General features: G+C 39.8%; 1 protein-coding gene across 1 annotated transcript in view; it reads left to right on the top strand.

Moving 5' to 3' along the window:
* MCCC2 (methylcrotonyl-CoA carboxylase subunit 2) overlaps window positions 1-12,288 on the top strand; it is a 75,004-nt gene that overhangs the window by 59,149 nt on the left and 3,567 nt on the right. Inside the window, exons 12-16 of the mRNA XM_052658973.1 lie at window positions 2,896-2,972; window positions 4,925-4,991; window positions 7,380-7,536; window positions 8,449-8,563; window positions 10,325-10,410. Coding sequence (XP_052514933.1) covers window positions 2,896-2,972; window positions 4,925-4,991; window positions 7,380-7,536; window positions 8,449-8,563; window positions 10,325-10,410 — 502 coding nt within the window. The remainder of the gene's footprint in view (window positions 1-2,895; window positions 2,973-4,924; window positions 4,992-7,379; window positions 7,537-8,448; window positions 8,564-10,324; window positions 10,411-12,288) is intronic.

Genomic DNA, 12,288 nt, shown 5'->3' with positions numbered 1-12,288 from the left:
AATGCTATGGTCCAGGCCCTTATTCTGTGACTGTGTGGCTTTAGCTGTATAAAAAGATTCTTATCATCATAAAATTAACAGAAATATTTGTAGTTCTTTTTATTTCTCTGGATAGCTATAATTGTTTTGAAAATTTCAGCACGGTCTTCTTCACTCTTTAGTCTTCAGTTCAACTGTGAAGTTTCATGTGATGTTTTAGTTTCCCAGAAAACTGTAGACTGAGTTAAACCTCACTGTCTCTGTGTAGATCTTATGTTGACCCACACAAATACTAGACTGAGGATACAGGACAGAATATCAAGTCTGAAAAAGCAAAATAAGAATACTTATAAAAGTTAATTCATTTACCTAAAGTGTTGTTTGTAGGCCTTTGAAAAAAAAATATTTGAAACATAGATACCAGATCCATAACAATCTGTCTTGGACAAACAGCAAAACAAATTTGGGCATTTTATTTGGTCTTGCAGAAACTCCAGAATGTAGTTGTTAATCTGAAGGTAACATACCAGAGTAGAGAAAACAACTAGCTGCAAAAATCCAAATTGCAAATATACATTGAGGTTTAAGGATAAGTCACAGCACTTTCTTCTGGTCTGATTTATGAGCAAGAGAAAGGTTCATACTGGGAGTGGAATTTATGTGTTTGTATGTAGGTGTTTAAGTGATTAAGAGCCTCTTCTTTGATATATAGACAGGATTTGTCACCAAATAGTTCAGCATGTAACCCACATTGTGCAGCAATTTAAAACAAGTCAGAACTGTTTCAGCTTCTTTCTTGAAGATGGATGGGCTGTCTTTGTCATCTTTTTTTATGTATTTGCCCTGGACTTGCTAAAAGACTTACGGTTCCTTTGCCTCCTAAAATACCAGGGTTATATCCACTTTCCTCCATTTCTTTTGAGTCTGTATTGGAATTCAAATAAGGTTGAGGGGAGGGGAGGGGAGTGAGAGGAAGAAGAGAGGAAAGAGAGGTGGGGGGAGGAGGGAGGGAGTGAGCGAGGGCGGAGGGAGAGAGGATGAGGCAGGGGGCCTGAGGGGAGGGTGGCTTGAGAGGAAGTGGGGCAGTAAGAGATGGGGAGGGGAAATGAGAGGGGCAGGAGGGAGGGTGATGATCGGGGGTGTGAGAGGGTCGGGGCCCTGAGTGGAAGGAGGGACAAGGACAGATTTCTCCAAGGAGCTGGTGCTGTTGGCGGTTCTTATAGCTTTCCTCTTGCCCCTGCACTTAACCATAGGGGTTTTGTAGACATTTCACTGTTTTGTTTGACCCACAGGAAGTTGGTGAAGATGTTCCCTTCATGGGTGGGTGACCCTAGTGTCGTGAGAGATGCACCCTACTCTGCAGAACTAAGGATGGATGGAAAGTCTAAATAGTTAACAGGGCAGAACACCTTCAGGGTTAGCACCTTACTGCTGAGACAGGGGCCAGATTCCCAGCTCTTTTTGTGGGACAGGCAAGGACTCAGAGTGGATTGCCAGAGCTCTGGGCAAGTTTGCCCCTCCCTGAACTGCCTCTGTAAGAGGCAGTGCCTTTTAGGGTGTGCAGCATAGGGTTTTGGCTGAGATTTTAGGTCTGAAAGACCAGAAGCAATATAGGTGACCGTCAAATCAGTGTTTCATTTTATCACATTAAAGACCTATCTGTTCACTTCAGTCACTCTGTTGTGTCCAGCTCTTTGCAGCCCCATGGACTGCAGCACGCCAGGCCTCCCTGTCCATCACCAACTCCTGGAGCTTGCTCAAACTCATGTCCATTGAGCAGGTGATGCCAACTATCTTATTCTCTGTTGGTTATTCTTAAATAACCATTAGAATTTTTAAAAATAAATCAAGACAAAGCCAGAGAAAAGAACAAAAATAAGTCTTAAGGTTGACGTTCTCTCTTATCCATTCACTTTTTGAGCACCTGATTTTTGTTGGGCCCACTGCATTGGGGGTCTTAGCGGGAGCCTGTCCAGCTTGAGCGTGGAGATGGAGCCTGGTCCAGGAACTGGTAGCATGCTTCCTGTGACTCACTCTAACAAGCAGTTTGTTGATACTTGGCTTTCAAGGACTTGACACCTGTTTATAATCCAGTAGGTTTGGAAATGTCTCTAGTCACCTCCTTCATATTTACAAAATAGCATCCTAGAATCACCCAAAGTATCTACTTCACAAAATAACAGGGTTCTCTTCACCATTTTCCTTCTCCCTTACTTCTGGTGTGTGTGTGTGTGTGCATGTGTGTGTAGTGGGTGTTTGGAGTGGTAGTGGAAGTCGTGGTGAGACAAAACCAAAACTTGGGAAAGGGAGGAAGAAATAGATGCAAGCACAGAGAAAAGGAAGGTGGGGTGATACTTTCTTCTAAGTTTACCTGTATTTCTTACCTTCAGCTCGGTTACCACCGGGCTTGATCTTTCCTGCTTTTTAAAAAGATTTGTCTTTGCTGAGTTTATCCCCTTTATTTCAAAGGGGATATCATTAACACAGGCAGTTTCAGGCAAGCTGGTCACTTGAAACTGGCTGGTGACTCTGGACACTGACCTTTTAAGGGGTCCATGTCTCTGACTTGTTCTAGTTCAGAACACTCTCTGTGTGTGGGACATAGATGCTCTTACATACGTGTTACGCGTGAGTGAATGGATGACACACTGACCCGATCATCTAACCAAACCAGTCGATCAGACAAGTGGATAATTTACTTTACATGTGACACAACCCTTTCAAGAAAGCATAAATCCCAGACTTTAGTGCTTTAGAAATAAATCGTGCCCTGAGCTGTTTTGTACCATAGATGAAATCTCTACATTTTAAACATTGATTTGAAATTAAACAATGTATAAATATGTCTGCTTGTGGTCAATTAAAAGCCCTCTCAAATACATACATCTTTTTTTCTTTTTTCAATTTTCTTTTGAGGATTTGCTAGAATATTTGGATACCCAGTAGGTATCGTTGGAAACAATGGAGTTCTCTTTTCTGAATCAGCAAAAAAGGCAAGTACTGTTAAAACTGTTCCAAGGTTTTCCTATTTTAATTTAGACATATCAAGTAATGAGTGAAAATTTACTGCATGAAAGCTTTCAAATATTTAACCAGATGCCTTAGCAAACAGAACACTGTGTGTGAGCGTGTGACTGTGTGTGTGCATGCATGTTTGTTTGAAACAGCTTTATGGAGGCTTACATAAACATGATGAACTGTCTTAAGCACTATTAAGATACAAATGATTGTTTTAGGAAAGTTCTAATACTTGAATTATAACTGCTATGGATTGTGTGTATATATTCAAAGAATATGGAAATACTTGTCTTGATAGTAGTTCATGCACTTGAGGGATTCAAAGATATTAATATTATTCTTATAGTTCTGAGACATCATCTGCTTTATTCTATCCTGTCATCATTTTAACCTGATTATATTTTCACTTTTTGGAAACAGGAAGATAGCGAGAAGTGTTACTGAAGCCCTGGTTTTAAGAGAGGAAATTAATGAATACCTTTTTGATTCAGTATTCATTTTCATACATCATTGTTTTGGATTTACCTAAACTTGGATAAGTGTAATTCATGTACTTACTTGATAAAATGTTTTCTTAAGAAAATAAAAATGTTTAGTGTTTTGTTTTTCCTCTTCATAAGGTAGGTGAATAAGAAGGTGAAGCGTCTCTTACTGAGGCAGGTAGTAGGCAGTTAAGCACTTTCATACCTCAGTTAGGAAGAGTTTGTCTTTGGTGAAATGTTTTACCAGTAAAGTTGGTTTCTGGATTCTGTATTCATTGTCATTTCCCCACTGTGATTATAAGATGAAAGTAAAGTAAAAATAAAGAACAGAAAAGTCAGCTACACTCTTTACCAGAAACAACCTTGGGTAGCATGTGATTATATTCCTTAGTTTTTTTTTTTTTTAAATTCCCTCTCTTTAAAAAACAAAAAACAAAAACCAGAATGGGTACTGCCATGTATAGAGAGATTTTGCTTGCTTTCATTTAATAATACGTATAGTGAGTATTTCCTAAAATACTAAATATTCCTAATACACTGACTTTAAATGACTGTATAATATGCATGTTTCAATAGAGGATATGTCAGACCAGGGTCAGCAAACTCCGCCTCGTTTTATTTGCTGGCTTGTCACAGATAAGCCCAGGAGAAGAGCTGTGTTTGGCCCCAGTCTGACATTTCATTTGTTGAAGTTAAGCCACACAAGTCTGTGTGATTTCTTCATCCTCGTATTTGAGGCTGAGCAATTGCTTTGCCATCTTGTGCTTGCCAAGGCATTTTCAGCTAAGTTAAGGGCATCTGTGAATAGAGAGTAAAATATGAAACAAATGGTTTAATTGTTCTTTTACTCATATAATCTTTATAAAAATAGGGAAAGGAATATTTTTGTGTCATTAACTAATTTCCGTAGCTTAAGGTTAAAGGGTCTCTAACACTTATCTAAAATCCCATTTATTTGAAACACGTTGGTAGGAAAGATATATTTTACTATAATCTTGGTGCATGAAAGAATTTCAGATGATCATCAAAACATAGATATCCCAGAAGGATTTATATTCTATCCTTTTAAAAGTGGAGAACCAGAGAATGCCGTATGGTGAGACTCAGAAATTCTCATTGACAAGCAGTTCTTTCTTCCCTGTCCCTTAAATTTTCCTTGTTGTTGGCATGTTAGTGATTGGTGTCATCTTTGACACAGGAGTTGTGCTATGGCCGTATGCCAGTGATCAGACAGGTGCCTGGGCAACACAGGTTCCGTGCAAACCACAGTCAAGTGTTCCATTGACAGTGGGTCTGCACTGTGGTATTACCGTTACTGTTACCGTAAGGTCAGGCTAGCCAAGCAGAGGGTACTCTTGCTTTGACCCCAGTGTGGTGTTTGCAGGACGCATGGTGATTACAGATTTGTTAACCTCCTCTGAAAAGATTTTTTTATTTGGTTATAGGGGGCTCATTTTATCCAGTTATGCTGCCAAAGGAATATTCCTCTGCTCTTCCTTCAAAATATTACTGGTAAGAAAATAGTTTCACCAGTTCGGTCGCATTTATTTCAGAGCTGCACTGTCCGATATGTCTCATGTATTGGGCAGTGCCAACATAGAACGCTTCCCTCATAACAGAAAACTTGATTGGACTTGCGCTGTCTAGATTATCTTCAAAGGTTACTGTTTCATGAATCTTAAAGATTTGGAGGAGTTAATGCATATTTTTTAGCCAGGCAGTTTTTGAGTTTCATGCACCATGTTCGAGTGACCTCCTTTTACTCCTGCGTATCTGCACCCACCCACTCAGAAAGCAGCAGTATTCTGGGCCAGTTCCACTGTCATCAGTGGCAGAGGATGTTGTCTGACCCCTGGTCTCTTTCCCGTACTTTGTTGCCCTTAAAAGATTTCAAGCAATGCTCTGGTCCTCCTTTTCCTCATCTTTCATTGTGTTATTCTCCCTGAAGCAACATCTTCTTTAAATGGACACGTACATCCTGAACCAAAGTCTGGAATTGGAGTTTTGACTCCAAAGAACAACATGACCGATGTCCCCTGTCCAATTTCATGATCCATGGATCATCCTAATGTGATGGATAAAATGATTTTGTAAGGGCTCTTATGATTCTAGAGTTCTTTTTCCTGGAATTTTATGACTTTCCTATTTATACTTTTTGTGTGTTGCCTGGTGTTTGACATACAGGAAGCACTCTAATATGTAGCTGAGCTGAAAACTTCTTCTACCTCTAAGTCATGCATGGTTATCTCAGGTTCAAAGGAAGGAGAGGCCCCTGAATTAGTTGCTGGGATCAGGCATGCCTTTGTGAGGAGGAGTTTGGCCTTTGATAGTTAGCAGGGCTTTACACAGTCCTGGTACTAAAACATCTTCATCTGGTGCTGTTCTTGTTGAAGATTCTTGGTTAGATGACTCTTGAGAGAAGTTGTATCCAGCTGCGGCCGGAGAGGGCCCTGTGTGGCAGACCTTCTAAGAGCTCGTGCAAAAGTCTTCTGAAGCTTTGCTAGTCCAGAGACCTTGTTTCTAATAAAGATTCATGGTTTATTAACCACCAGTAAGTTAAACTGTGTGCTTGGAAGATTCCTACATTTTTGTTGTATTTTATTTTTAGGTGTGTTGGGGACAGAGAGTGGAGTTTGGTTTACAACATTGTATTTGAGGGGCCTGTGGGACATCCATCTGGAGATACGTGGTGGGCAGTTGAACGGTCTTGAGCACAGAAGCTGTATTAGCTGGAGGGGAACATGGAGGCGTCCATGGAGATGGGACTTAAAGCTGTGGGAATAGAAGACACCCAGGGAGAAGAGAAAGGGACCATCTCTGAGTCTTCCAAGAGATAAGAGTAAAGAGGGCAGCATGATTGTGCTGTTCTTTATGGTGAAAGAAAGAAGGGCCAGAGAAAGCCGGGTGAAATGGCTTGTCTTCTTTTTCAAGGTAAAATCATTCACAGGGACTAGCAGGGCAGTGGAGTGGTGGGTAGGGGGTAAGAACTTTTAAAGAGTCGGTATTTGAGATAGCTATTCTGGAAATGTTACAGGGAGTCAAGATAAAATGGATAAAGGAGTTTCTGAGCTGTTCTGAGGGCCCAGTTCAGAGGGGTGGGGTGGGTAACCAGAGGAAGCAGATGGTGCCTGGTGAGGGCAAGGGTTATTGTAGCCACAGCAAGTACAGGTGATCCAGAAAAAGTGGTTGAATTGAATTACTCAGTGCAGATGTGCAAAGCAAGAACAGCAACTATCAAGTAGGCATGTGAATCTGCTTTATGGGGAGGGAGACAGATGAAGCCTGACTTGGTGTCTGTAAGGTGAAGAGGAAAAGGATCCCAAGGCCTGGAAGGCCCAGTGAGGCTGCAGATCAGTTCAACAGAGCTGGGAGCTTGGAGAAGTAGAAGGATCCCGTAATGATGAGAATTCTTTTATCTTGCTATTGAGTCACTGACAGGGACTCTGAGCATCTCTCTGAAACATTAATTTTATTTCCTCAAAGTTCAGAAGGAATAATCTATATTGTGAACCAGATCCGTGAGCCCTGAAACCCACAGTTTCACAGTTGGACTTGCCCCAGTACTTTTCCCTTCACTTGCCTCATCCTATTCTTTCCTCACCAAGCTGTAGTTTTGAGATTAATTTCTTGAAGATATGTGGCATTGTTATCTTGTCTGAAGATCTCTGTGTGTATCCAGATGAAACATGTAAGTAATTTTTAAAATGATTAGAGAAAATTTTATTTTACCCTTAAAAGTAAGTTTTTGGGGGGCGTATTTCACATATAAATATTTTATTAGGGTGAGAGACCTCTGGTAAAATATATATAGTTTGACAAGATGTCCTTCCAGTACCTTGCTGAAGATGACTGCACATTAATCTCATCACCCTGAGGCTCTCTTTCTGTTCTTTCCTGTAGGATTTATGGTTGGTCGAGACTATGAAGCTGAAGGAATTGCCAAGGATGGTGCCAAGATGGTGACTGCCGTAGCCTGTGCCAGTGTGCCAAAGATAACTGTCATCATTGGGGGATCTTACGGGGCTGGAAACTATGGCATGTGTGGCAGAGCCTATAGGTAGGTGGTTGCCATGACTTCCTCTGAAGGAATGAATCATACTTCAGGTATAATTATGAATGGTAGGTTTATTTCAAGTTTATTTGAAACATAGAATGGTATTCACAAATCCCATTCAATTAGGCCATAATTTGCATCCTCTGGAGGGGTGAAATGAAGTTTAATGCTAAAAGTACCACTTTGAAGAAAGCCAAAGTGGGAATTAGGAAATATTTTGAGATGGCTGATAATGAAAATACTATATATCGTATCATAACCTGTGTGATGCAGCTAAAGTCTTGTTTTGAAGAAGGTGTGTAGACTTTATATATATATATATATATATATATATATATATATATACTGGAAAAGAGGTAAGGCTGAAACTCACTGAGCCAAGCAGCTAGCCCAAGAAGTTCAAAGAAGAGCAGGATATTAAAACAAGAACAATAGAGGCAGGACATAATAAAGCACAAACATTGTAAAGATAGAAGAATCAGGAAAGCCCCAAGTTGCTATGTTTAAAAGGGTTGCAAACTGGAGAGTCCCCAGTTAAAACTAAAAAATAAAGGGAGAAGGCAATGTATCACCAATTTTAGGAATGGAGAATAGCATATAACCATACATAATAAGAAGATCTTTTGAATACATTTTTGCCCAGTAAATTTGGATAAAATGGAAAAATATAATTCATCAAAACAGACATTAGAATCACCTGGAGAACTTAGAAATTCTACCATGCTGAAGCCCCACTGCTGGAGATTAATCTGCGGTAGGTTCTGGGCATTATTTTTGTTTTTCTTAATCTTCAGATAATCATAGCATGCAACCAGAATGAAGAACCGCTAATTTAAAAGGTAAACATGAGCCTCTGAAAATCTCTGTGTCGTACAGTGAGTTCATTTGATCATTCTTTCATTTCTCCTTGCATAGCCCAAGATTTCTCTACTTGTGGCCAAATGCTCGCATCTCAGTGATGGGAGGAGAGCAGGCAGCTAACGTGTTGGCGACCGTAGCAAAGGACCAACGAGCCCGGGAAGGGAAGCAGGTAAAGTGCGGCCTGAGGCTCACCAGGCAGTGGAGCCGGGAGCAGCACACCCAGAACCCTCCAGGTTCATGGGCACGGTTCCAACATGCAGGGCCTGGCTCTATCTAGAAGACGCTGGCCTGGAAGTTGCTTTAGCAGCCGAGACCTCCACATTCTCCATCTCTCTTTTTAAAGCCCTTTCATTTGAAGTAACTTCTTGTAGTAATTTATACATTTTTAAGAATGTCTAAGAAAACACTTCAGAAACTCTTGTCTGTGAGTGCCTGAGGCATAAAGATGTTTGGTTCTTAGTTATTTGATGTGAAAGAGATTTAAATAAACCTGACTTACATTTTTGGTTTTATGATCTAAAGCTGCAGAATTTTGTTTCCTATTTTACTTGTAGATTGTTGTTAAGGATACCTTGAGTGGGAGGCCCTGTCATATAATGAGAATTGAATACCAGTATTACACTGTGAAAGTATCAAAGAAGGCTGGAAAGGGCCCCGGAAGCTTAACGAAAGGCAGATCAGCAAATGACTGTTTGAGAGGGAGTCTTCTGTTTGTGTCTGTTAGAGATTCATCTGAAATTTTACATTGTAATTTATTATAACTTAAAACTATTTCATGATTGGTGAATGCTCCTGAAGTTGCTTGGATGCACCGTTTCGTCATAGTAAGGCATAGCATAGAGGAGGCCCTGCCTTTTTAAGCTCTCAGTTCTGTCATTTAGAGATTGATCATCTGGTCAACTGCCTAGTATGTAGCGTGAGGATAGCATAAAGCCAGAGGTGGTTCCTGTCTCCCTGAATGCATCTCATCCATGCCTCTCATCCCAAGTGACAGGAGTTCTGTGGAACTGAGGTTTCAGATTCACTTTAGTGCTGACTAGTATCCAAGCAAAAGGAAAGCCTCACGTTTGTGTGTGCAGAGGGGCATGTGTGCGCAGTGGGGTCTATGAAATTCTACCTGATGTTTTGAAGACATGTCTTAAATGCTAGCCCAGCACAGTGATACCTTATTAAATAGTTATTTGATTAATTTGGTGTACAGATATATGAATTCATCTATTTTTATGTGTTAAAGGAAAGTGTAGGATTTTAGTGGTTTTCCCTTTAAATTCTTGAGTTATAAATGACATTAGCCAATGAAAGTACAGAAGAAAGCTTGGATTTATTTGAAAAAATAATCTTTAAGTTGAAAATACTTTTCAGGATTTCAAAATGAATTTGCATAGAGTTTGCAGTCAATTATCACTTGTTTCTGGCAGTATGGATGGGCCAGCCCGTAAGTGTTAGAGAAAAATCTCAGCTATCTGGGAAGTTGCAGAGGTTATTTAAAATGTAGTTTATTGTCTTATCCCTTTAAACTTTAAAATCTTTAAAATTTTGGCTATTTTGATTGAAAATCCCCAACTTCTCCACCTCCTTAAACAGAAGCTGTTAAATGTAATATAGCCCTTTTGTTATGTTGTATAATTCACATCCAGTTGCTCTACCCTGCTGAAATATGTGATAACCTTGGTGTTGACCTTATGTTAAGCAACTTCAGGATGTTGGCTCTGATGAAGGAGATGTAACAGTGCACTAATTTATTAGGTACTCACATCTCAGGTGAGATCATATATGTTAAAGCATCACATGTAATCTACACCTCACTGTTCAGATGTTGGTTGTAACATTGTCATTCATGAAATCTGTTGCCCCATTTTCCCTTGAGATGCTCTTGAGTGGATCCGTGTTCCCCTGCAGGAGGACTTACTCATGGTCCCTTTTCTTTCAGTTCTCCAGTGCTGATGAAGCAGCTTTAAAAGAGCCCATCATTAAGAGGTTTGAAGAGGAAGGAAACCCTTACTATTCCAGTGCAAGGTGGGAGCCAGAGAATAACTAACTCTTTGATGGACAGATCTTGACAGTCAGAGCAATAGCTTTACAAGATCTGAGCAGTTGGCATCATCCAGCCCTCATGGGAAGCAAAAAATAATTTTTGGACACAATTTTGTACTGTTGTTTCTCTAATGGGAATGCCTGGTGCTGAAATGCTGGCTCTTCTTCCAGGCTGGACTTTGGATCCATCCCTATTGGTCTGACCCTGCCACTCCCCCCGCCTCTTCCCTTAGTCCACTCCTAATTGAGTAGTCCAAGGCCTGGACCACACTGGGGCCAGAAGTGGACCACACTGGGGCTGGGAAGTTGAGTTAAAATCTTGGCTGTGTCACTTTCAGGAATTAGTTCTGCAATAATTTTAGCTTAGACACATGAATCCCAGTCATTCCCCTCTCCGATTATTTTGCTTTTACCCCATTTAAACATGAAAATGGTCAGACACTTAGTGACACTTCTTAACAAGGGAGCCTGCTGCATCAGAAGGTGATTATTCACAGCCAGGGTCCACATGTTGACATTAAGCAATTACCTCACATACCACTGTGGTTCTTATTCTGTTTGTTTCTTACACCACTAAATGAGGTAATAAATTATCCCAGCTGTCCCCATTGGAGATATGTGTGTGCTTTCAGACCTCTTTTTCAACAACTTTAATGTTCTGCATTCTGAACAATAATTTAAGCTTCATGTCTTCCTTTTATCCTTTGGGCATATGGGAAAAAGAAAATAACTATTTGTGTCTTTTAAAATTAGATTATGCTGTGATTTGTGTCATTTACTGGAGAAAGGAAAATCGAAAGGTAGAATCCATGTCAGTCACTTGAATGCATTTGTGGCAGACTCTGCTCCTGATGTTGGAGGGCTGCAAAGGCTGAACATACTTATCTCCCAGAGCATCATTAGTTTCAAATTTTAAATTAATACCATTTGGGATTTTTGAAAAACCTTTTTCTCTTCTTGTTAATATGTATTTCTGAAAGCAAATGTCCAAGTGTGTTTTGTTGTGGCAGGTCATTGACTCACTTAATTAAGAACAGGATATTTTTATAGTCTTTGGTTTGAGAAATTGTATGTTCTTTTTTACCCTCACTGAGACAGGCTTACGTAGTAGCCAGTAGAAACAAAGAGGGAATAGAAAATCATATAAAAAGTTAAAGAGAAAATATACATTATAAGCTCACCTATAACTTTGTTTTTACATAAGACTTTGAAATTTACAAGGACAGTTGGAATATTAAATTTTGAAAAATAGCGTATTTTGTGTGAGCCATTAATTTGTTTTCCAGCCCTAGCTAGACTGAATCCCTTATTATTTTCATACTTAACATTATTATTATTATTAATGGATTATATTCAAGACAGGAGAGCATATGGCCCAGTTAGACTTATCTCTGGGATTTAATATTGAAGACTAAAGTTTTTCTGTTAATTTATAGATGTTTGATCTGTTAAAACAGTTGGTGGCATGGATATACCACCTTTGTTTCAAAGATGAAAGGATTTTCAAGCCAGTTTATGGCACCTTCCATCAGTTGGATAAATCTCAGTTTACTAATAAATTTCCTCGTCTGTTTAGGCTTTAATGTGGCTAGGTGTGTCTTTTCAGAGAGCTCTGTCATCATCTGCGCTGTAACCTCCTGTGTTTTTCTTATCCTTACATGTTACCTGTACAGCATGCCAATTTTCTTCTTCTCAGTTGTTTTTATATCCAAACTTATCCAGACATTTGATTAAGGACCTCCTACCTAGAGCAACCTTGATATCATTGTGCTTGCTATATTACTCAGCTGTAGGTTCCAAAAGCGGCTTCCCAGGTGGTGGAGTGGTAAAGAATCCGCCTGCTGATGAAGGAGATGCAGG

Source organism: Budorcas taxicolor, chromosome 20 (genome assembly GCF_023091745.1).
Source record: "Budorcas taxicolor isolate Tak-1 chromosome 20, Takin1.1, whole genome shotgun sequence".
Lineage (NCBI taxonomy): Eukaryota > Metazoa > Chordata > Mammalia > Artiodactyla > Bovidae > Budorcas > Budorcas taxicolor.
This window is presented reverse-complemented; position numbering and strand designations above follow the sequence as displayed.